This window comes from Micropterus dolomieu, linkage group LG06 (genome assembly GCF_021292245.1).
Source record: "Micropterus dolomieu isolate WLL.071019.BEF.003 ecotype Adirondacks linkage group LG06, ASM2129224v1, whole genome shotgun sequence".
In the NCBI taxonomy this organism is placed as follows: Eukaryota; Metazoa; Chordata; class Actinopteri; order Centrarchiformes; family Centrarchidae; genus Micropterus; species Micropterus dolomieu.
Genome location: NC_060155.1, coordinates 11,659,541 through 11,683,218, shown reverse-complemented (window position 1 = coordinate 11,683,218; position 23,678 = coordinate 11,659,541). Strand labels below are relative to the sequence as shown.

The following is a 23,678-nucleotide window of genomic DNA, read 5'->3' as shown; positions in this document are numbered from 1 at the left end:
GCGGGGGGGGGGGGGGGGGGGGGGAACAAAAAAACAAAAGACAAGAAGCACATACATTACCTTCACTCTGTTTATGCTCGCCTCGAAACGGAGCTGCTGTACGACTTTTTTCATCGCTACAAGATTAGAGGAACCCGACATTCTCGATGTGTTTTTGTGAAAAAATAAACGCGAGCTGTGGGGTGGGATCCTGGGCTGGATGCTGAGACAAAAGCAAAGATGATGACATCCGGATTCCGGTTGTTCACACTTGTGACTGCAACTCACATTTTAACACACTAGCAGGCGCCAAATTAAAAGACAGAACGCAACCTTTCATTAAAAATACCTTTATTGTGCTACTCCACCAGTAGAGCATATCATTCTCAATCTAAAGTTAAAATTATACTCATAATTTATTCATCTACTATGTGTAAACATTACATTTTAAACCAAAACTTACCCTTTCAATAGAATCGACATGTAAACAGACATTTCTAACTCCAATATGGTCAAATCACTACTTGGTAGACGCTCTCCCTTGAATATAGCTTTAAATCAGATTTGTCAGTGTTCATTTGTTTGTACAGAAATGTAAAGAAAAGAACAATGGCAGGGATATTAAAGTGCTTTCTTGATTGATCAGCTTTGGTGAATTATCTGTGCATGTCCATAACAAAGCAACATAACAATGATGCTGCAAAAAATGTTTATCGGTGTTGAGGATATTCCGCCATGAATTAATGCCACTGCATGGAAGAGGTCCACTGCAAAGTCACAAAAAGGCACTGGAAGTTCTTCAAGTGAGGCTGTTCTCATCTTCACCCAAAGAGAAGATGCTCAAGTCTCCACATCGAATTTTGTTTTTTGACTTGAATCGAGTTTCTCCATCTTCAATGGTGCTGGACTCTTGCCAACATCTACGATTTGAAAGTCTGGAGGAACTGAAATGTTAAAAAAAAAAAATTAAAAAATAAAATAAAATGCAGGGATTCATAGGTATGACACAGCCAACACCACTACCAGCAACAGGGTCTGATCCTCACTCTTATACAACACAGAACATATTTGGAGGTACTTACAAGCAACTTTAGATCTGTTGTTAAGAGTATGAAGGCTAAAACTTCATATCCTACACTGGCTTGAAGTATTCCTTGTGAAATAACACTGCTCAAATTAACCCCCAGCACTGTAAAACATGCCGCGGAAACACAAATCCAAATTTCACAAAACACAGACAATTAAGTGACTGAACAATACCTGCTGTCTGGTATCAGGCGGAGTGTCCGGTAAAGTTCATTTGTGGATGGCACAGCAGCACTTTGTGTAGGTTTAGGAGTGGAGAACGTAGCGTAGTTTGAGGATTTGGCCAGCTGAGCGTCTGTAGAAGACATTCTCATCTCTGGCTCACTTCCTGAAATGCAGGGGATGTTCAAATAAAAGTCAAAGATACAGGTATTTACATGTACTATAAATAGAAAACTACCGTTATTATTCTGTATTGTTTTTTGCATATCATAACTAGTGTTCTTTATTCATCAACATCATAAGTGTTAATAAGATCCAAAACATACGTCGATTGGGGCATGCTCTGATGCTCCTATTCGTTGTATTTTTCTGACAAAAGTTTTATTCTCTAAATTATCATTACAGGCCTACCGGTAATTTGTGCCACAAATCAATGCTCATCATCTGTTACAACTGTAACCTGTAGTCCTGTTTTGTGAGTAATCTTTAATTACACAGACTTACTGATTGACAAGGCACTTTGGCCATCAGATGAGGAACATCTCCTTCCGTCTGTAAAAGGAGTCATGTTCAAAAACTGATTCTTGAGCCAAGAAGCACGGTCCTCCTGAAAGGCCCTTTTCTGTGGATTACAAAAAGATTTGCATTTACCCACAATATACTGTATGTTGAATAAAACTGTGGTACTACTTCAGAAGACTTGAGCACCTCTCGCCCCAGGCGAATAGCAGCCTCTGTAAAGTTCTTTCTCTCCCTCTCAAAGTTTCTCTTCTGCTCCTCAAAGAGCCTCCATTCCTCTTTGAGACGCTCTTTCTCCTCCAGTGTGTAGCAGTCATTAAGAAGAGCTGCTGTCTCATCATCAAATGATGTGTTGAGCTGTTGCTGCACAGGCAGAAACAGACACATTTTAGACCAAAATATTCTCTACAATTTCAAAATGACCAGGGCTCATTTATCTCAACTGCAATTTCATCCATTCATTTGCATGCATAATGAAAAGCCTCTTATATTGGTATAAAACTCTGCTAAGCAAATGTTTAACCTGCACAGACTTAATGAGCAGAAACGAACCTGAAGGAGCTGTTGCTGTGCATGAATGAACTCTTTGCACTGCTGCACTTCACGCCTCATCCTCTCCATCTCATCCTCGTGGGTCTCCCTTGGTATCACCTCCTTATTGGACTCCAGCTGATTCTGCACTTGTGAGGCTTGGCAGACAAACACAGCAAAAGTTAATAATGTCAGTTTCCTTCCAGATATACGTATATATGTCTGAACGCTTCAGGGAACAGCTATACATTTTCCACAATCCAACTTTTTAATAACCTCACATTAAGTTAGGAACTTTTTTTAGTAACTTTTGCAGTATATCAGGGTATGTGACAGAGCTACGTGTACCTTGGCTGTCTAATTTCTCCATGTGGTTCCTCAGTTTCCTCCACTGCTGGCGGATGCTGTTTGTGAGCTGCTCCCTGGCGTGCTCACAGGACTGGTCCAGCGTTTCCCTGCTGGAGTCACCCGCCTTCTCCTCCCCATCCGAATCTGCCTGAGCAAAACAGCAGAAACAGACGAGCTATATTTTTAACATGCAAGCGTCTCTTTTCAAGACAGTCAACACTCACAGATAAAGTTTCAGTGTAGTGATTTATCACATTATTAATACAGCCTGTGGGTTGCCTATCCATCAGAAAGTCAGCACCCTGGATGTTGCTTAATAATCCTTTGTCCATAGTCAGAGCTTAAAGAGGAACTACACGTCAAATCAGTTTTGTTGCACCTTACACGTAATCACACAGAGTACTGTTGGTTTTATGCCACTAATAATACCTGCTCCAGACTGTCATCAGCAGCGGCTCCTCTGGCAGAGGGCTGGCATGGACTCAGGATATGTATCATGTCCTTCTTCATCTGCTGGAGGACTTTCTTAAGCTCGGCATTCTCCAGCATCAGGGACCTCTGACTCGCCTCGTAGTCACTGAGCAAGGACTTGTACATCTCACTCTCGTGGCTGCAGAGAGTAATTGACAAAAAAAACAGTTGTCTGATTGATGACTGAACATTCTGCAAATATGGTAAACAAGCCAAGAGATGATTTTCATTAAACCTTGCTGTCGCTTTTGCAGTCTTCCACTGGCTCCTTTTCCCATCTGAACGCCCCAAGCAATTCAGTACATCAATAGCTAGTTGGGAAAAATAGGAGGCCAAATCTTAATGAACTAGTCCTGAAATTCCCACAATAAAGAGCAATGAATATACATTTTTGTGGAAGTATATTTACCTAGTTTCTTATCCTTTCTGTCGATCAGTAGTTGGCTGAGGCGCTCCTTTAGCTTTGCAGCTTCTCTCTCTTTCCTCTTGGCATCATGACTGTACTGAGAGGCACGGCTGGCAATGATACTCTGGAGCTTCTGAACCTATCCAGGATGACCGACTCGTGAGTTTGACAGGCTCATGCATACTCTATCTAGGTGCACATTTTGTAATACCAAAAACTATACCTCATCTTTTTCTGTTTTCAAGCAGCTCTGCAAAGTCTTAATTTTGAGTTGTAGCTGCCTTTCTGTCTCATGTAGACCCGATTTCTCCCTTATAGACAGTTCCAACTGATCCTAGAAGGAAATACACACAACTCTTATGAGCCAATGAGATGGCGATGTTTTGCACACGCAGTTAGTTCAGGGTTTAAACCTACAAGAGTGGATTCCTGAGCAAAATCCCATTTAATATGACAGACTGTAAATCCACAGACAGTATCTACACACGTGGACCAGGTATTTGTCGTTTTCAATTTTCTTATGAAGCTAAAAATGTTTAGTAAACTAAAGCGGCCCCAGCACCGCTCCTACCTCTACACTATTGTGATATAAATAACCTTTATGTCTTCACTGGTAGGTGTAGATAGAAGAGGTATGTTAAGCCTTCCAAGCACAGATAACTGCATGAAAATCATTGTGCTACTGAAAATGATAGAAAGTCTTGTCCTTGTTTGGTTTCTGTAGTAGAGTAGTTCATTTATTTTTGGAAGAATGAGAAAGGAGGGAATTTGCTGTGTACAGAATAATATGTTTCTTTTATGCCCTCTGGTGGTCAGCAATGTATTACTGCAGTTTATAGAAAATGATAAAAGTCTGTTGGTATTCTGAGCTGGACAGACTGAATCCAGCTCTGTCATACGTGCCTTAAGTCTGGAATTGTTCATCTGCATGTGTTCCAAGGAGCTGGATTTCTTCAGCTGTTCTTTTTCAAGCTCCTCTAAATTGCACATATTCCGCCTGTGAATCTGGAGCAGCTCATACATGGCGTTCAGAGCTGGCACTGTGTTTAGGCCGGATCCCCCTGGTGAGCTGGCCTCGATACATGTGGAGAGGCCCAGCGAGGCGAGCTCCTGTGAAAGAAAGAGGACTTAGGTCACCGTTGAAGTCAATGATCTCTACAGAAATAAAGGATAATGTATCACAATAATGAGCATTTAGCAGGGGCACATTTGTCCAAATTTAACATCAAAATCTAATGTGAACTAGATTAATGCATTTTATTTTTATAAAACACAATAACTAAACCAGGGCGTTTCCGTACCTGATTGATGTATGAAATGCACTGAAGAACATTATCATCTGTGCAAAAGACACTTAGCACACTGTAGGAGCTTTTGGACAGGGGCAAAGAAGAGTGCATTGACACAAGGTTGTTCTGCCTCAAGGGAGACATTGTCACATGCGATATGCTGGAGATCTCATAGTTTCCTAAAGAGAGAGAGAGACCAGAGAGAGGGAAACTATAGCAATGGTAGGTACATGCTTTCTCCTACTGAGAGGCTTGAATTAGGTTGCTGCACTAAAATGGGAACAAAAATATGGGTCACCTCTAGCAGATCCCACAAAAAGCAGAGCTAATGAGCCTTTCTATTACTGAGATATTCTACCAAATCATTAGTAGAGACATTTACCCATAGATGTCCCTGCTGGCACAGTTGTCCACCACTCTCCCATATCACCGAATCATCAGGACACGAGCATGTGAGGTCATGAGTGATCAACCCCGGAGGTGGATTAGCAGTCTGCCGCTGGATCTGAGCCCTGCAATGGAGCATCAAGCAATGAGACAGACCAGCTATAGATAATCTGGGCTGCTGCGTCCCCCACACAGGATTAACCGCCTGATGTCTGCCAGTGGGGGTTAGATTGGGGTTTAACAGGGCTCTCCTATTGGCCACTGGCAACTGAAACCGCAGGGCAGTATGATGATCTCAGCCTCGAGCCAAAAGACTTACACAGATAAAAATGACAGAAAGCCAATACAGAGGGGCTAAATCTGAGAGTGCATGTGCATGTTTTTACTTTTGTGCCTCCGGGACATTATTATGATCTTGACATGTTCTACCCAAACAAGCTGAACCAGATATCTACACCTGCGCCACTCCCACAACTTTACAAGGTACTGAGGTGTACCAACTTGTGTTAAGGGGGCTGTCAAGCACATTGTGCTTATTAACAAAAGGGTGAACCTTGCAGCCAAAGCAACAGTAAAAGCTTTAGAGCACCATGTTGGACACAACGACCAGTCGACAGAAGTATCTGCGTTTCTCTGCCCTGTCATGTGCATCCCAGCCAATGTTCTTATCTACCAAACCAGAAAACACACGCAACTTTTATCTAAAGTTAAGTGACACTGAGGCGAAGATAAAGACAAGTGTGCTTAATTTTGTGGGTTAACCATAACGTTATTAGATAAAGAGGTCTTCATAAATTAAATAGTTACTGTAGAGTTATCTTGACGTATAACGTTAGTAACTCGACGTTACCAAATTAAGGTTAGCTAACGTTAACATTAGCTCGTTTGCTAAACCCTTGTTTAGCACAGACATATTTTTATTACAAGGTTATCGTGAAATCGTGAACGTTACAAACTTCAGCGATAAGTAGTTGACCAGTGCACTCAAGATATGTACCTGATCCTTATGTTCCTGATTTGAAAGATGAATTCGACGTTAGCCAAAACGTTAAATCTGGATCCAATTTATTAACTGCTGGTTTGTAACGTTAGTTTGCCAACCTGGATAATAAGTTAGCTGTATGCTAAGTTAAACATTCTCACGGTGTGAAATGGGTCAACTCAACCCGAACACTTGCCAAGTTCGGTAATGTCGGCAAAATGAACAAAATTATCTTTCATCGAAAACACCAGCAACTGCCATGCCGAGTTCAGCCGTCACCTTGTCGGCCGCAAAAAAACCCCACTCACCTATTTTTTATGTGAACGCAGTCCAGCAGAGTTGGCCCCTACAGTAGGTACTACTCAGGCGGCTGCAGCTGCTGCTAGTTGTGTGTGTTTTTTTTAAAAGTCTAGTCCTCCACTGACTTCAAACCAAACATCTTTGTTATTGGAGGCAGCGTTGGTAGGCAACCAGTATCTGAGCCGTACATTGGATATGAACGTTAGACGATTATGCAAATGAGAAATGCTGTCAGGTGTCATGAAGCACTGCAATGGCACCCCTGTGGCTGCAAGAGGTAAGTGTCACCAAAGTCCTTACAGGCTGCATGGAGCTGACCTCACTGTATGGTCTTGCCTTTATAAAACCCAGTTTATATTATTTGCATTATAAACGTCATGTTTTGTACTGATTTCTATTTCAGGAGCAGGCTGTGGTAAAATAAATGCCCCACTACATACTTTGCAGAGACTTTTGAAACACTGTGGCATACATTTTTTTATTTCATAGTTGTCAGTTAAACTATTATGTTGCGCTTAAGACATATGTAGTATATTAGAATAGAATATATAATATAATCAGACAGTGCACAAAAAATACATAGCAATAGTACAAAAATACACAAAGTAGAATCACAGAGACATATATAGCCCAGTTCAAAATATGCAGAGAAAATATACACCAAGATCCTACAAAGGATGAAAAGCAAGCAATTACTTACTTAATGAACTGTATTTAGTAGCTTTTTCATCACATAGGTAGGTACATTCAGGGGAAGTTAGATTTCAAAGTCGGTAAAATCTACTTTTTTAAAGGTTCTGAACATTAATATAGAAGTAACCAATTATTTGCTATGTAAAGATAGCCTGAGCAAAGAATGGTGTCTCACTCCCCTTGTGGAAAGACTAACACAGATTTGGTCATTTCTGTCAAGTTTGAACTACGTTCGTTTAACTATGATCTGCAAGTGCAATCTAAAATTACAGGTTTTTTGAGTCTGGTGGGGTGCATGAGCGACATAACGGCTGTTTTTGATTTAACAAAATGGATCCCTATGTTTCTATAGGGATCATTTCCATAATGTCATCATGTTGTACTTTTAGTGGACATATGCTACTTTGCCAGTCGCATTTGTTACCAAGTATTACATCGTTTGAGGCATAGAGTCAGAATATTTTGGTGAATTGAGGGTTTATTTTGACAAACCAGAGTGGGCGATTGTTGGAACAGTGGAAAGACTAACAAAGATGATTTTGGTGAATTTTATTTTATTTCTGTGTGTTTTATGATCATCTGTGAGGTAAAATTACTGTTTGTATCAATGGTATTTGGTGGGCCGAAATGCTGGTGCTCTTGTGTGACATTTAGTGGCAGTGAATGTTGCCTAGTGCCTACAGCTACATTAATTAAGTAGTATACTCAAGTGCTTGTAAAACCTCCAGTTATGTTGTTATCGTGCAGTGAGGGGGACATTTCTCATCAGGGAATCACTAACAAATCATTCTTGCAAATAAAAGTAGTCCACCACTTTTGAATGCATCACTGAACTGAGGAGGAATTGGTTGTTAGTGCATGTTCATATTTAAATTATTGCCATAAGGCTATTACACTAGTGACCATTTAACGAAGAGGTCCTCTGAGCAGTCTTTAACAGGAAAAATTTAGCATTTTACTTCAGTAGTGGTCAGCAAGTCAAGTAAAAAAAAAACAAGTTAATAACATTCTACTCAAGCAAGAAGATATTCTATGCTCTCTGTGGCTTTATTCAGTTTCATCATATGTCAGCTCTTTGTCCGCACTTGGCAAAGGTAAAAGACACATCTTCTCATGTCATTAAAAGCAGCAGCACGGAGAGAGGCAGCGGGAAACTGGCTCTTCATCAGTCTGGTATCTTCCAGACTCTGGCTGGTCCCTGCACTCAGCTATGAAGGCCTGAAGCTGGGACACGGGCGCCTTGTCTTTCTGGTGATGCTGGAACAGTACCATTGCATAGTATTAGTAGAAATTAAAACTATGACCTGAAAAGTATCTCTCCACAGGAAGATCTAAGAATATTTCTTTAGTATGTGACTGCAGGTGACTCAGACTGACCTTGATGGTCTCATAGGTGTCAGTAATCACAGCGATGAACAGGCTGAGCACCATGTAGATGAAGAGGGAGATGAAGGAGTAGAGGTAAAGTCTGCTGAAAAGCCACACCATGTAGCCTTTGTCTCTCATCTGCAGGAAGGTGGCGTACATGTCGTCCCCGTTGATGAGAGAGAAGAGACACTCTGTCACCTTGTCGAGCGTTCGGAACTGGGAAAAATGGTTTTGATAATGAAGTTTCAATATTACATTGTTACCTGAACAAAGCTCCCCCATTCCGAGGGGAATCTATTATGTCACACTGACACTTGAAATAGGCTTGATTATGATTATCATACTTTGTCATGGTAAGGCCCGAGGACGATCCAACCACAGAAACAGTACCCGAAGTAGATCATGGCCGCACAACAGCAGAATCGGATCACATTTGGGAATGCTGCCCTTAGGGTTAAGATTAATATCTAGAAGGGAATAAAGGTTTTCAGTTCCTCTGGATATGCATTTGCTACTTTTAACAGGCTGGCTGATGCATTATGCCAAAACAAAAAGTAGCATCATGGCAGCTCTTACGTTGTATTTCTTGAAGAAACCAAGGTAACGAAGTACACCGACCCAGACAAGCATTGTGGCTGTTCCCAGCAAGATACTGCAGACATCATAGTCTGTCAGGTACTGCAAGAGGAAAGAAAACACAAACAGATAAAAAAAAAAAAACATAAAATAAGTACAAGTTCATTTTTATATATCACGCTCCAAATACAAGGCCCATTACTAACGGACCATTTAGCCTCAGCCTAACAGGCTTACAGTGAATGATCTAATTAAAAATAGTCAATCAAGCTGAGAAGCAAACCTTTTTTTGTATTCCAATTTTGAGCGCTGACCCAGCGATGGTCAGTGTGTCGCTCACAATGATCAGGATATACCAGCCATTCACAAACTCCATGCGGTCTGACCAAGTAACTATTTTATTGTAGTAGGCGTGGAAGAATGTGTTGAATTCCTGCATGAGAGAAACTCAGATACTGTAAAAAAAACCCATCAAAACAGACTAATATTCATTCATGGCAGTTGGATAGCTCAGTTTATACATGAAATGGTAACACTTTTTTTTCTTTTTTTTTTTACTTAAGAGGTTTATAATTTTATTTGATGAGGAGGTGGCGACTCTTCTATCTTCTGGCTACGGCCCTGACCTGTCATGATACTGAGGTTCTGAGTTGACCATTTAGTTAAATTTTTATTTAACTGTTTTCCTTAAGATAAATTTGTTTTTATTATTTTATTATTATGTTTCCTGTTATTACAAGTAAATTCATAACTTACAAACTGGAGTTGGATTCCATTGATGATGGATCGCGTGCAAAGGATGAGAGAGGTGAAGCAGGCAAGGATGACCACAGAGTCAAACAACAAGAGGAGGTAATCGTTCTTATCAGCTAGAACATAGAGCCATAGATATCAGGTTAGGTGTTACATTTGTGGCGCTCTATTTTTGCTGCTGCTGCTGCTTCTACAAACCTGAGACATACAGTGTTGTTCTCTTGTAATACTCAGATGCTGAGTTAAATCATACATGTGTCAAGGGTTACAGAATAATGTCACAATGCCCCCTACTGGCCTTTGAAGAAATAACCAGTATGAGTAATCATGTATCAATAGCTGGGATTAAAGTAAGTTTGGGTAAAACTTTAAATACCTTCCACCTTCCAGTCTCTGCATTCATAAATTCTTGCGTCATTTTTAACATCAACCTTTATCTTTCCACTGTGTGCACGATTGTCAAACATGATCTGTATAATAAAGAAAATAAAGATTTAGTTAGTGGCAAGCTAAAGACATGACCCAAAAATATGTTTTTGAGCATATAAAATGTATGTTTTTATCTTTTAAAATATCCTAAAAGCTCAGATAAGGGTGTGGCATTTTTCAGATGTTGACACCAACCATCACATGGAAGTCATAACAGTCTGGTAGCTCGTGGTGCCGCACAGTCTGAAGATTGATGGTTTTCAGAGTAAGGTAGATGTTCACTGATAGCAGCCTGAACACACAAACATTATTAGCTGCTAAAACTCTTATCACCTGGCATGAAACCAGTATTGTGAGTTTAGTCACCTTTTGAAATCTATAGAGAAGTTCAAACTGCTGTTGTCGAACGACTGCACAGGATTTATGAAAATACAATCTGCAAGAAGGAAATGAAGGCAATCAATCCACAAGCAGATGAAGTCAGTTAGTTCAGCAGAGGAATTATTCAGCATTCATTCCTGCGACTATGTTTTGCTGCTATTATAAGCTTCCTATTTTCATGGAGTCACAAGTAAATCCACATTGTGATTATTTTCCATTCACGCCATGAATCAGCTTCCATAAATAAATCTTGCACAAAAAAATCTGTATACCACAGCTGTATATGAATCTATCTGATGACTAAATTGACATCTTTTCTCTTTATATAGCAATGTTGTACCTTTATCAATATGGGGATCAATATGAAGGGTCTCATTTTCAGGATCGATGCTGCTGTTTCTGTAAAACTCTTGACAGACAGACAGGGGCGTGTACTTTCCACCAGCCCACTCGTATGCAAGGTTACCTACTGTCAGGTTTGGGAGATTGATGTACTGAAAAAGAAATATAGAAAGAAGAGGGAAAAAATAAAATTATACATTTTTTCACAAAATCCCTGTGTGGTATGATTGTTAGCTACTGTCTTAACTAAAAGTTCAGTACCCTGTCCATAATGTAGTAGATGTGATCATATACGTCTGCTTTTGTGTACAGCGCATAGCTTCCCAGCCGGTGATCCTTGTATCCTTTTAGAAACAGATGTTTGAATGTCATCAGATTATCTTCTTTGAAAGTGACCATCATTTCGTTGCTCAGGCCAAAGGAGACTAACTGAAGCAGAGAAGGGGGAAAAAAACATAAATTTGAGAAATAAAGTGACCTGGCAAATACTAACCAAATAATTCTATACCTTACCTGGACTGTGATGATCGCAATTTTTAATATTTGTATCATCAGTTTCCATGGTTTGCGACCCCTGGCTCTGTATTTCTCACAGGGGTTCATGAAGAAGTACTTGAGCCTTCGTCTGAAGTCCTCCACCATCTTCGACAGAGTGTGAGTGCCGCATCTGCAGTGTCCGTTAAGCCTCCTCTCCTCTGACCTTGTGGCCAGCAGTGGCTCAGAGTCCTCCATTTTACTGAAGTACAGAATAGATTTGTGCTGTTTTTGAGAAGACAATTTGAGCAAAGTTTTTCTTCATATTTCTTTTGTTAAAGGCATATTACACATCAGAAATGTGTTGAAGATACAGTCAGTCGTCATACAGTCAGGATCCAACCATTCCAATCATTCTGATGTTTATCTTAACTGGTTCTCCTGCATGTGCTCACTGCTGTCACTCTCTAAAATGTTACACTGGAGTGCGAACTAATTGCACTAAAATGCTTTTTTTATGGCTTTTTTAAAAATGAGTTGGGAGGTAGGGGTGCAACGTAATTTATACATTTTTAGCTCACCAATGGCTCATTGTAGTAGACTAAATGACTTCACACATATTCAATTTTAAATGTTTGCAAAAAAACGCAGCAGCAAACAGAAATGAATAAAGTTAAAGGTACCTACACTGCAGATATTACTGTAGTGTAATTATATAATTTTTCATCAATATTTTAAATATATATATAGCGTAAAAGCTCAAATGTTTAAGGAAAAACTCAAAAAGAATAAAATTATTAATAATAATAATAAATGAATTACCTGCTGTGCACCAGCGAACCAACACTGTCGTCTGTGAAGATCAGGCAGTGCAGTCACCAAAGCAGCCTTCAGCACAATGACTGTCACTCCTCTGCGTCATTTTCAGCTTTTCCAGTTTTTCCAAAACAAAAATAGAACTCATTTAAAGTCTCTGCGCACACACAAACTAATCGTTTGCAGTCTGTAGAAATGTAATTTGAATTTGACTTCATGAATTAATATTGTGTTGCTGAGAGCTAGCAAGTCTCAGACACTATTTTGCAGACAGCATTACTGGAAAGCAAATACGTCAAAGGTTGTAGGTTTTCTTCATGCTACTTTAATAAAGGCATACATTTGTTTTCTAAAAGCACCACAGTCACCAATAAAAGAAAAAAGAAAACATGAGTTGAATTCATACAGAAAACCTTTATTACGCATTAGATTATTGAACACGACCAGATATTTGGGTTGTATGTCACAATATGCTTTGTGATTCGAGACCTGTGTAGTGACAACAATGTACAGCAATTTCTTGTTGACTTAATGCTGCATAGAATGAACTGGAAATCATCATGTGGAGCTGCATCGCTTTCTTCCAAAGGCAGCATCTCATGAGTTCAGACTACAGTACACATATATGCTCAAGTCATTCCAGTGTAACTTTCTTTCTGCATCTAAACTGTAACTACTGTGTTTTTACAATATACCAGGAAATTGATAAAAGAAGAGGAGTAGAAAAGGTTAGAGAGGATGAGTCAGATTTCCTTAACTCATGACGTGAGCATCAAACCTCAATACTTTTGAAGCACGAGTATCGAAAACTAAGTCCCAAAAGATGGAATCAAATGCTTGCCCAAATTCATACTCTACTTATTTATTGATGAGATTATTTCTGATTTAAATCATAATTTTGCCTTTTTAACTGTACTTTTATTTAAGCAGTGTTCTTGTACCCTTGCTTTTATTTAAATAACATTTGACATTTGAGAGGTGTGGCTTCTTTTGTTTAATTAAAAAAAGTGGGTATATTCTTAAAACTAAGGTATTATTTAGGCCTTATTTCAAAATCAAGGCAAAGAATTGGCACCTGTATCAAAAACTTTGAAACAATACCCCAAATCAAGTGATACATTGTTGCCATTTTCTCTTGTCCAAAGCTGATTGGTAGTAGTAGCATATCCCATGTACAGCTTTTTATCACTAACCGCCTAATCAAAGGCAAGAGCAACACCAAAAACAGTGTGAGACTACAACCAGAGAGTGTTTGTACATGTGTTGAGTTGAGTGGCAGAGGATTTTGCTGGTTTGTCCTTACAACTGTATTAAAACTGTCTTATCGTGATGTGAAATCAAAAGATGCTCCTATGTGACGTTGGAGTGAGCGAGCGCGACCGTAGGGGCTGGAAGTTTGGGTCACCTCCACTGCTGGTGCACCCCGGGGCTCCAGCATCTATGTTGGAGGGGGATTCAACCATTACTTCCTCCGGCAGCGGAGGAGCACCCGGGTCTCCGGGCTTCGGGAGGCTGGAGGAGGTTGTGGAGGAAGCTGCGCCGATGCTTGCACTGGCCCCAGAGGGAAAGTCTCCGCCTTTCTGTAACGATGGCAGATTGAGTGAGCCCGCTACCTCTGAGGTGGAAGGGCTTCGTTCTCCGTCTGGGTGGAAGAGCAGGGTGGAGTTGTTTGAAAATGATGTGGGGAGGTCGCTAGTCAGGGTGCTGAGGCTGCTGTCAGATGAGGAACTGGAAACCCCTGCTGCGGAGTGACAGATGAGGAGGGGATCAGAATTAGAGCATCCAGAACATATAATGAATTTGAAAGACAGATTTCATCGTGACTTGGCCTACTAACCTCTGAGAGACTCGATCTTATCGTTTTTGGCCTTTTGCACCTCGTCTGTTATTTTGGTGATGATGAAGTTCTGTGCGCGCAACTCCCTTATGGAGTCAATCAAGGCGTCCAGGCCCCGTGGGTTCTCGGCCAGTATGTCCAACAACATGGCCGTCCTCTTGGTCTGTGTGGTCCTGCAGCTGATTTCCTCCGCATCATCTCGTGTCAGTATCCGTCGAGAGCGCAGATAGTCGAGGTGGCGTTCTGCCCTGATCTTGTCGCAGAGGTAGTGCCGCAGTCTGGTCAGCACCTGGAAATCCACAGCAGCCAGATAAGAGAGGCAAAAGGAGAACAAAGTGAGCTGCTCTGAAAAGGAGGGGTAACTCTTTACATTGTGTTGTCAGAAGGCTGAGAATCTGCAGGTTGGCATTCAAAGCAGAGTACAGCAGGTAAATGTCTACAGCAGGTGGAATGAAATGAATTGAAACCTGGTCTGGTTCTGCTCTCCATGTTGTCTATCCCTGTTTATCCCTGTGCTTTTGATGAGGCAGACTGTGCAAACACTTTCTGGATCTACATAAAATATGCACTCAATCTGAAGCCTGTGTGTTCAATTTAAGGGGGGGGGGGGGGGGGGGGGGGGGGGGGGGGCAGATTAGGTGTGGCGGGGTATTTCCTCCTTTAAACAGACCTTTAACGCAAAACAATGTACAAATAATGTGTCGGCAGAGCCATAAATCTGTCTGTAATTATTTCCCACATAGCATACCTTATCAGAATAGGATACTTAGTCATTAGCTGAACTGTCATACTCACGTCTTTCTTTATCTCTGCCATTTCATCTTCAGTGAGATGAGGAAAATCCATCCCTCTCACCCGCAAAATGAAAAATCCAGGTGTTCCGGGTAACGAAGGACAGCTGTTATAAGAACTACGAACTATACGAACTACATCAATAAATTAACTGTAAGCGTTAACAAATGCGACGCTTCATTATTTGTCGTTTAAAGGTGGGGTATCCACCGTCCATACAAGTTTTCTTTTCTGAAAAATCCCCGGACTTCCTGATTCTGTCGAGGCGTCGACACGACAAGAAGAGAAGTTACAGACAGCAAAGTCGTCGGTTTCACACTGAACTGATTTCTTTTCATAGGTAGCCTATCTGCAAATAAAAAAATAACAATAAAGTCTACAATTACGATAAAACCTATCGTCCAAGAGCAGACAAGGCTTCCTCGTGTTGATGAGTGTTAATTGCTTGCTCAATGTTTCCGATACAGGTGAAGTGCTATTCCAAACAAGTCCACAGGGTGGCGCTGTTGGATCTCGTACCACACAGTATTTTTTTTTAAATCACACATTCAGAAATACAAAGTGACTATCCAGTACATTTACTCAAATATAGTGCTTAAGTATATTTTTAATGTTTTTTAATGTGCTTCGCATTGTACTGTAGAATTTTCAGTTAATGTTACTTTATACTTCTACTTTACTATATTTATCTAACAGCTACTGGCACTTTGAAGATCAGGATTATACAGACAAAGGTGGAAGAAGTACTCAAATCTTTTACTCAAGTAAAAGTAGCAATACCACAGAGTGTAGAAATACAGTGTCACAAGTTAAAGTCCTGCATTTAAAATCTGACTCAAGTATAAGTAAAAAAGTATTAGCATAAAAATATACTTACAAAATCTACATACCAAGGTAAAGGTGTTCTTGAAGCCTGTTTAAGAATAATACATATAGGCTACTGCCAGGTAGCTTAAATTTCCCCCGGAGACCAATAAAGTTTTACTTTAGCTACATCATCATTTATTTTATTTTTGTATTATTAACTAAAGTAACTAAAGTTAGAAAATACATGTAGTGTATATATGAATTACTTTTATAATTGATTCTGTATTAATGTATATTGTCTGCTATGTAGCAGTAGGGAGTTACAAAACTCAATTTCACTCTATAACTTGTTATATTGTGACAATAAACCTACCTACCTACCTACCTAGTGTATATATGCAGAGCAAAAAGTGCAATATTTGCCTCTAAGGTGTAGTGGAATTGAAGTATAAAGAAGCATAAAATGGAAATACTCCAGAAATGTACAAGTTCCTCAAAATTGTACTTAGGTACAGTACTTGGGTAAACGTCATTACTTTCCACCACTACATTGACTAAATGTAGCTAAATTACTGATTTACAGAATGATGGCATATTATATTATATTAACTGATAAATTAACATGTAGGATTTATTGCAGGACTGTTGTATCAGACTCTATAATCAGACTGCATTATACTTTTGTCGTACGTACTCGCACTGTACATTGAGTTTGGGGACTTTATGTACTTCCCAGCAGACAGTAGTTCCACCCACTTTCAACCTGAGCAAAGGTCTACTCAGCCAGAATAAGTGGGAACACCTGTGTGAGTATGTAGAGTCTTTGAGTTCATTCATTCATTGGCTTTCACACAGAGTTGAGTTTTGACATTTTTGACACTTTCAACTGTTTTTGTCATGTATATTTGTTGTGTATCTTGAACCTGGAAAGCACATTGGTCAGCTAGGGCTGTTTTTAAATGTGCTATATAAAAGAGTAAAAGTAATGATTTATGTATATAGTTTTATATATAATATAAAACTTCAACTTACTCAAACTTGTACTTGAGTAAATGTTACTTTCCACCGTCTTAATGTTGCATTACACAGTTTTTATCCACTGCTGTATATTTCACAGTATACCAGTATTTAAAATGCTAAATCAGCTCAAATGTGTTTTTAAAGTCAGTTTTATAGACTTATACATTGTTGATTTATGTTGTATATTACCATATTCATCAACAAATACAAATATAGTTGAAAGTGGAGGTGGCATTAGATGGCATTGGATATTAGAAAGCTAGCCGCAGTCATATACAGTAGTTAGTAGTAACTGTTAAAGAAGTTTTTCAGGGAGAGTGTAAATCAAAGCATAGAGAACAAAGTGTTCCCATAATTGTACAGTGAACTAAAGTGCATGAGAATAACCAACATAACACTCCAGTAAACATGAAATAAATAGCAAAATGGCAAAACACATGCAGTCAGAATTTTCACTTCCCTCTAATCATCATATGCCAAGAAGTGTTTGAGGATGGGCTCCCCCTGAGGAGATTGTTGTCAGGCTTGTTTAGTCATGTTCGGCAATGTAATATGTACTTTGTAGCTGGAAAACACCAACCTCAAGCAGTAAGCTCCGCTAACTGTAAATCAGGCCACGGCCTTCTGCTCTCTAGAAGCTTTTTCAGTGTAATAATAATGATTGGCTGCTGCCACATCTCAGCAATTTCTGGAGGAGAACTGCAGCAGAACGATGCCCTTTAAATGTCAGGTGTTAAAAGGTCAAACTGTAGCCTATGTGGATCAGTCTCTTTACACAAGAAAAAAACCCATTTGTTAAGTAGCAACAAAGCCTCCACAGAAATGGACAATACATGCCCACTTTCTCCAGAAAAGCTTCACAGTGATTCACATCATTCATGTCAAACAGCAGAAGAGAGCAGTAACCTGGAAATAATGTCGAATCAGCTGTGATATTCAGACGAACCCAGTGCACCGGCTTGTGAGTGGCCCCTACAGTGAATGAGACACAAAGAAAGTGAAAGTCATTAATAGAAATGATGTAATGAACTGGATTAATCATATCTGCACAGACCCTCCAGACATTCCTGTCTCTCGTACAGTGTATGACCCGCTCTCACGTAACAGCCAAAACAAGCTTGTCTCAGACCAATTGTGGTTAAACACTGTGTACAACTGGGGAGGTATTTCTGACTTTCCATTTTCTGTCTTCATGCTACACAGAGTTTGAATCCCATATTTATCTCTTCTTTTTTGTTTTATGTTAGCATGAATGTATGTAGTATCATCACATCTGCCCATTCACCTTTCCCATTTGACTGCCCTCAACGTCTCATTAAATGTCATCCTCAAGGATGCAGGCACATGTAATGAACTAAAACTGTGGAGCGATTTAATTTCAGTGGGATGCTGCACATTATCAAGTGTCATGTGAGTAAAGTGAGTAACAAAAGTAAAATCTTTGGCTCCCTGATAGCATAATTCCCAGGGAGGGTAATTATATATTGTATAACATCTCTAATAAGATAGGTAAATCTGGGTGACCGCAGGAACTTGGCATTTTTACATGCAAATTTACACATGAACCAAAAGCAGACCATTTTCACAGTCCTGAGGGAACAGAGAGCCAGAGAGTCCAAAATGGTGGCATATAGCTTATTAGCTGTTGCACCTTCCCCTTTCAGCATCCTCTTTTGGAGGATAAAATGCAAAACAAAAGAGGAATGGTTTGCAGTAATGAGACAGGAGACGACAGTACAAATATACCTCTTGAATACTTGAACTTATTGTCCTATTAGTGATTGAGCTAACCGACAGTTAGCAAGCTTGCTAGCAAGGAGAGCTTTTTAAAATTCCCATTTAATTCAATTCAATTCAGTTCAGTTTTATTTATATAGCGCCAAATCACAACAACAGTTATCTCTGTGCGCTTTTCATAAAAGAGCAGGTCTAGACCATACTCTGTGATGATATTTACAGAAACCCAACAGTTCCCACAAAGAGCAAGCACTAGGCGACAGAGGCGAGGAAAAACTTCCTTTTAATAATTTTTTGAATGAAATGATGTATAAGTGCTCGCATGTTTCCTGCTGGCTAGACTGTTAGCAGTTAGCTTACCAACTACAGTTTATTAATTAACCCCCTTCACCAAGCCTCCAGAACAACATATTTTTTGAAGATGTGTGGATAAATTCTGCTGTACCTTGTGTGACTGGGCCAGAGAGTGCCAGGGGCTGTCAGAGAGAGCCAGGCTAGCTGTTTCTCCCTGCTTCCAGTCTTTATGCTAAGCTGAGCTAACAAGGTTTTTTGCTGCATACATGTGATAAGAGTTATTGTAGTAGTAGTAGTAGGGAGAGTGTTGAGTTTAAAACCCTATAATGGCAAACTTCTGCTTTGCTAAAGTGCCCTTGAGCATGGCACCAAGTCTTATCCCACTCACCCTGACCTCTGACTTAAAGAAAAGGCAAGAAAAGAATGAGAAGTTCTCCTTGGAAATCATTTAAAAGTTGTATACTTTCATTAATATTAGAATCTATACATTTTAAGATGCATTCAAATGCTGGTATGCAACTGCAATCCTTTCCAGGTAATCCAGCTGCCTGTTATATATCAGATGTTCCACTTACCTAACATGGTTCTGCAAATTCTTTATATTACAGCTTTGGAGGGAAAAGTTTCCACTTGAAACCACAACAGTCAGCATTTTCCAGGCATTGGTGAATGCACGAGGCTTGTTTGTGCTTCATCTGCCTGAGCTGGCACTAATTCAAGCTGGCCCTTGTAACCTCAGTTAGATAAGAAGGAGGCTGTGCCAGTCTGCCCTGCTCAGCCTCTTGTTCTCACAGGTTATAATGAAAGGAAAGGCATTTATTCCCCCTGATAACTTCCATTGTTCTTTGATGTGGATAGACGAGGATGCTTTTTATCCTGGCAGCTATTTCAAAGAAACCTTCAATGTTCATCCTGAGTGGAATGTTGCTTCAGGCATTGCTCAAGTTTTCTTTTTTCGGTCTTCTTCTTTTTGTTTTTTCTGGTGTGTTTCTCATTCTGGACGCTCTCATTCAGACGAACAAAGGATTCCTAGGGTTCATGCATTCCAGGAGGCTCTCCTCCCCTTATTTTGAAATATTGAAGTCAAAGAAACTCTAAGCCATCCACACCCTTATAGGTGACTGATTGAATTTCATCCGTGACTTTAACATGAGCAAGGTTAGAAACTAGAAATACCGATCACAGACAGCATGCAACAGTCTAAACACTGCTTCATCCGAGATAGAAATTCAGTTGGTTATAGAAATATGTAGCTTTCCTTCAATATTTATGTCAGAACTTGTGGTGCCCCGATGTTGAATTCCTTGAGGGGCTGCTCTCACATGCATGGGGCTGATGATGAACATATTTCAAGTATCAGGTATAAATGTGCCTATTTTTTCTGTCCTTTACTTAACCCTATTTCACCAGTCTTTCTTTCTTTCTTTTTCCTTTATTTAACCAGGTACAGTCTCATTTAGATTAAAATAGATCTGCCAAGAAGGTTGCATAATAAAAACATTGCAACAACAATAAGTACTGTACAAACATGACTTTAACAAACAACAAAAGGACACCTATAATGCCTCCTTTGGGTGGATCTAAAGGTATGATGTTTTAAAAAGTATTCAAATAAATTTAAAGCAATGATATAATTAATATTTATCAGAACAGGAACAAAATTATGCATAGCGTGTATTTAGCAGCAAGCAATGTAAAGCATGCCAGAGGAATTACATGTGGTTCTACTTCCTGATTATAAACTGATATAAAAATGACACGGTTAAATTGGAGAGAAAGCCCTGAAAGAATGTAGGGTAGACTGGGTATTTCTTGGCTCGCTGAGAGAGAGAGGAGACGGGGGGGGGGGCTTCTTGTGGGCTTATGGGAGGACATGTGGAGAAGCATTCCTCTCATAGTTTCAGGACACCTCTTCAGCCTGCACATACGTCAGCTCTGCTTGGAGTGTATAAAAGGAGATGGGGACTCCAAAAGAGGGAGAGCAAGCACTTGTCAGCTCACTGCCAGGTCTGGTGTTTGATTTGGTTTACGCAGGAAAGATAACTTTAACTTCTGAAGATGTGGAAAGTCTTTGTCGTTTTGAGCCTCTGCATTACACTGGTAAGGAATATAATCTGAATTAATCTTTATAATAACTGTTCATTCATTAGCTGCTTGTTTAGCTCATATAAGAGGATTTTGGAAGCAAACTTTTGATAAGAAACGTCTGATGTCATGTTTTATCTCAGGTGTCAGCCTTATGCCCAAAGGACTGTCTGTGTCCCCCAGACACCCCCAGATGTGCAACGGGAGTCAGTCTAACATTGGATGGCTGTGGATGCTGTAAAGTTTGTGCACGACAACTCTTTGAAGACTGTAGCAAGACAAGGCCATGTGACCACGCAAAGGGACTGGAGTGCAACTTTGGAGGGGGATATGGCTCTGCTAAGGGCATCTGTCGAGGTACAGTGATTTCTGTTCTCTTTTCTTTAAAATTTTATTCACGTTGTTCCCTTTCCTCTTCTGATTTCCAACCTCACCACTTTCTCTTTTCCCCCTTAAACAGCCAGATCAGATGGAAGAACGTGTGAGTACAACAACAAGATTTACCAGAACGGGGAAACCTTCCGTCCAAACTGCAAACACCAGTGCACTTGCATGGACGGTGCTGTTGGATGCGTCTCCCTCTGCCCACATGAGCTCACGCTGCCCAAACTGGGCTGTGCCAAGCCCAGGCGGGTCAAGGTACCGGGACAGTGCTGTGAACAACTCATATGCCATGAGGAAGCAAAGACAGAGAGCTCTGTGGTAAAGAAACACAGAAAAAAGCATAGTAAAGACAAAGACGACCTGACCCACAAGAATAACTTGGCTCCTGTGTGGACAGGCGAATCTTTACCTGGTGAGCAGTTTTACACAGAGTCCTTTCAATGCTGAAGTGAACTAGGAGCCAAATATAACAACATGTTATGAAATTATAACGTAGCGACATGTTCAGGCCTCTCAACCTTATTTTTTTCTCTGTGCAGCTTTCAGGAGTCACCCACTGGGTCACATGTTGGTCAGAGGAGTCAAGTGTGTGTCTCACACCACAGCTTGGTCACCTTGCTCGAAATCCTGTGGCACTGGAGTGTCCACCAGGACTAGCAACAGCAACACCAAGTGCAAACTGGTGAAAGAGACTCGGATCTGTGAAGTCCGCCCGTGCAACAAAATGACCTTTACAATATCAAAGGTACATTCCACACTTTTAATGTTCTTAATTTTAGCATGAATTTACAAAGATTAATTTGGATTATTTCATTGTATAGTGGTATGTAACCTCAGAACACAATCTTAACCATAAATTACATTTTGAGAGCTCTCGGGTTACGTTTAGCATGACTTTTGATGTTTTCTCCCTAACAGAAAGGTCAGAAATGCAAACACACAGAAAAGGCCATCCATCCAGTTAAACTGTCCCACTCAGGCTGCCGTAGCCTGAAAAAGTTCCAGCCTAGGTACTATGGGTCCTGCTCAGATGGGCGATGCTGCAGGCCTCACCGAACCCAGACGTCACCTGTCCGCTTCCGATGCACAAATGGAGATATCACAAGCAGGATGGTGATGATGATTGAGTCTTGCAAGTGTAGCTTTAACTGCTCTGACAATAATGAAAAGACAGCTGGCCGCTATAGACTTTTTAATGATATCCACAAATTGCAAATTTAAAGTTCTGAATTTAAGTGGAAAAGAAGACTTCTTTAAGTGTTGAGTGACCCTGAGGTTGCAGACATCTGAAGGATGAATTTTTTGAACAATATTGTTCATGATTTTGCTTCATAACATTGGAGCCTTGTGGTTTTGCTTCTGTTCGAAGCTTTTTTTATGACAGTGATTTTTTTTTTTTTTCTAGTTAAACCAAAATATTTTATTTTGTACACTTAACATATTTAAGCCTCTCTTGACAAGACAACATGGAAATGATGTTAAAAATTATGGCAGCTACTAAATCAGTCATTCCACATGTCGCTGTGTTTCTGTTGATTTACAGTACTTATTCATTTTCTTTAGAAGGATTAGTTATTCATACTTCACTCAATGTATTGTTAAGATTTAATCATGTGATCTTATAGTATAGTAATATGGGTTTGCCATCCTCTTGTCTACACTTGTTTGCCTATGTAAAATGTTGAAATATGACTGAAGGACTAACTGCCAAATTGTAAGTTTTGTTTTAATTTTTCACAAATAAACACATAAAACAATAAGAAAACTGCAGTGTTTTATGTTTTAGGAAAAAAAAAAAAAATCTAATAATCTGAAAAAAGTGAATTCTCCAGGGTTCTGTCGTAACCATTTTCAGTAGGAAATGAGCTATACTGTTTCAACTGCATCTGGCTGACCCACTTCTGAGAAAGCCTACGTGTGTTAAAGGAATGAGTGTAATGTAAACCTCACAGTAGTTTTCCTGCTGTTGGACACTGGGCACAAAGCCACAGAATGTTGTTTTATGAAACAGTTATAGGGTACGAAGAGAATTATCTAAATGTTCCACAGAGAGATATTACATGCAGAACAGAGGACAAGCCTCGATGTGAACTGTGTAGCTCTCTGCTATTGAATGCAATACAGTGACAGTGTTAGTTAAATATAATTTCTCCTTGCTCTTCTAAAGTTTCTTTCAAGCATGCTAAATTGCAAAGTGGTGTTATGTTGCTCATTCTAGTCTGAAATATGACTTTGTGTGAATTCATGCAAATATTGAGGGGTTATTTTCCGTCCAAAAAAGTTTAGCATTCTATATGTGACCTTCAGTTACATGCAACAGTGAATCTTCTTGTTTGTTTTTGATCATTGCTCCAGGAGCAGTTTGTAAAAAAGAAAAATAAATGGGTCACCCAACTAATTTGAGTCTAATTAAGACAAAATCTCAGGGCG

The 23,678-nt window shown here is 39.9% G+C and overlaps 5 protein-coding genes across 7 annotated transcripts in view; 1 reads left to right on the top strand and 4 right to left on the bottom strand.

Annotated features, from left to right (window-relative positions):
• gng5 (guanine nucleotide binding protein (G protein), gamma 5) overlaps positions 1-220 on the bottom strand; it is a 2,373-nt gene extending 2,153 nt beyond the window's left edge. Inside the window, exon 1 of the mRNA XM_046052693.1 lies at positions 61-220. Within this exon, the coding sequence (XP_045908649.1) occupies positions 61-141 (81 nt within the window). The 5' untranslated portion in view covers positions 142-220. The remainder of the gene's footprint in view (positions 1-60) is intronic.
• A 93-nt stretch (positions 221-313) lies between these two features.
• Positions 314-6,625, bottom strand: ssx2ipa (synovial sarcoma, X breakpoint 2 interacting protein a). The gene is made up of 14 exons (XM_046052681.1): positions 6,469-6,625; positions 5,174-5,303; positions 4,804-4,970; positions 4,406-4,612; positions 3,726-3,836; positions 3,506-3,641; positions 3,332-3,407; positions 3,055-3,235; positions 2,626-2,773; positions 2,299-2,435; positions 1,936-2,109; positions 1,732-1,849; positions 1,240-1,393; positions 314-923 (listed from the first exon to the last, which is right to left on the bottom strand). The coding sequence occupies exons 2-14, from the start codon at positions 5,214-5,216 to the stop codon at positions 779-781; spliced, it is 1,797 nt and encodes a 598-aa protein (XP_045908637.1). The 5' UTR covers positions 5,217-5,303; positions 6,469-6,625; the 3' UTR covers positions 314-778.
• Positions 6,626-6,653: 28 nt separating this feature from the next.
• On the top strand, positions 6,654-22,652 carry LOC123972920 (CCN family member 1-like). Of its 2 annotated transcripts, none has more exons than XM_046052685.1 (5): positions 6,654-6,737; positions 21,008-21,221; positions 21,325-21,660; positions 21,788-21,993; positions 22,167-22,652. In XM_046052685.1, the coding sequence occupies exons 1-5, from the start codon at positions 6,714-6,716 to the stop codon at positions 22,467-22,469; spliced, it is 1,083 nt and encodes a 360-aa protein (XP_045908641.1). In that variant the 5' UTR covers positions 6,654-6,713; the 3' UTR covers positions 22,470-22,652. The 2 variants fall into 2 exon arrangements, with proteins under 2 accessions (XP_045908641.1, XP_045908639.1); XM_046052683.1 differs by lacking the exon at positions 6,654-6,737 and adding an exon at positions 20,808-20,879.
• mcoln3a (mucolipin TRP cation channel 3a) lies at positions 8,210-12,430 on the bottom strand. The gene is given in 13 exon segments (XM_046052682.1): positions 8,210-8,410; positions 8,531-8,737; positions 8,866-8,988; positions 9,098-9,199; positions 9,381-9,530; positions 9,854-9,966; positions 10,218-10,320; positions 10,475-10,571; positions 10,646-10,715; positions 11,001-11,154; positions 11,264-11,431; positions 11,516-11,738; positions 12,299-12,430. Coding segments are annotated over 12 exon segments (1,644 nt in total). The 5' UTR covers positions 11,735-11,738; positions 12,299-12,430; the 3' UTR covers positions 8,210-8,272.
• bcl10 (BCL10 immune signaling adaptor) lies at positions 12,687-15,418 on the bottom strand. Of its 2 annotated transcripts, none has more exons than XM_046052686.1 (3): positions 14,925-15,418; positions 14,130-14,418; positions 12,687-14,033 (listed from the first exon to the last, which is right to left on the bottom strand). In XM_046052686.1, exons 1-3 carry the CDS (start codon positions 14,973-14,975, stop codon positions 13,630-13,632), a joined length of 744 nt encoding a protein of 247 aa, XP_045908642.1. In that variant the 5' UTR covers positions 14,976-15,418; the 3' UTR covers positions 12,687-13,629. The 2 variants fall into 2 exon arrangements, with proteins under 2 accessions (XP_045908642.1, XP_045908643.1); XM_046052687.1 differs by having other exon boundaries at positions 12,687-14,030.
• Positions 22,653-23,678: the final 1,026 nt, after the last annotated feature.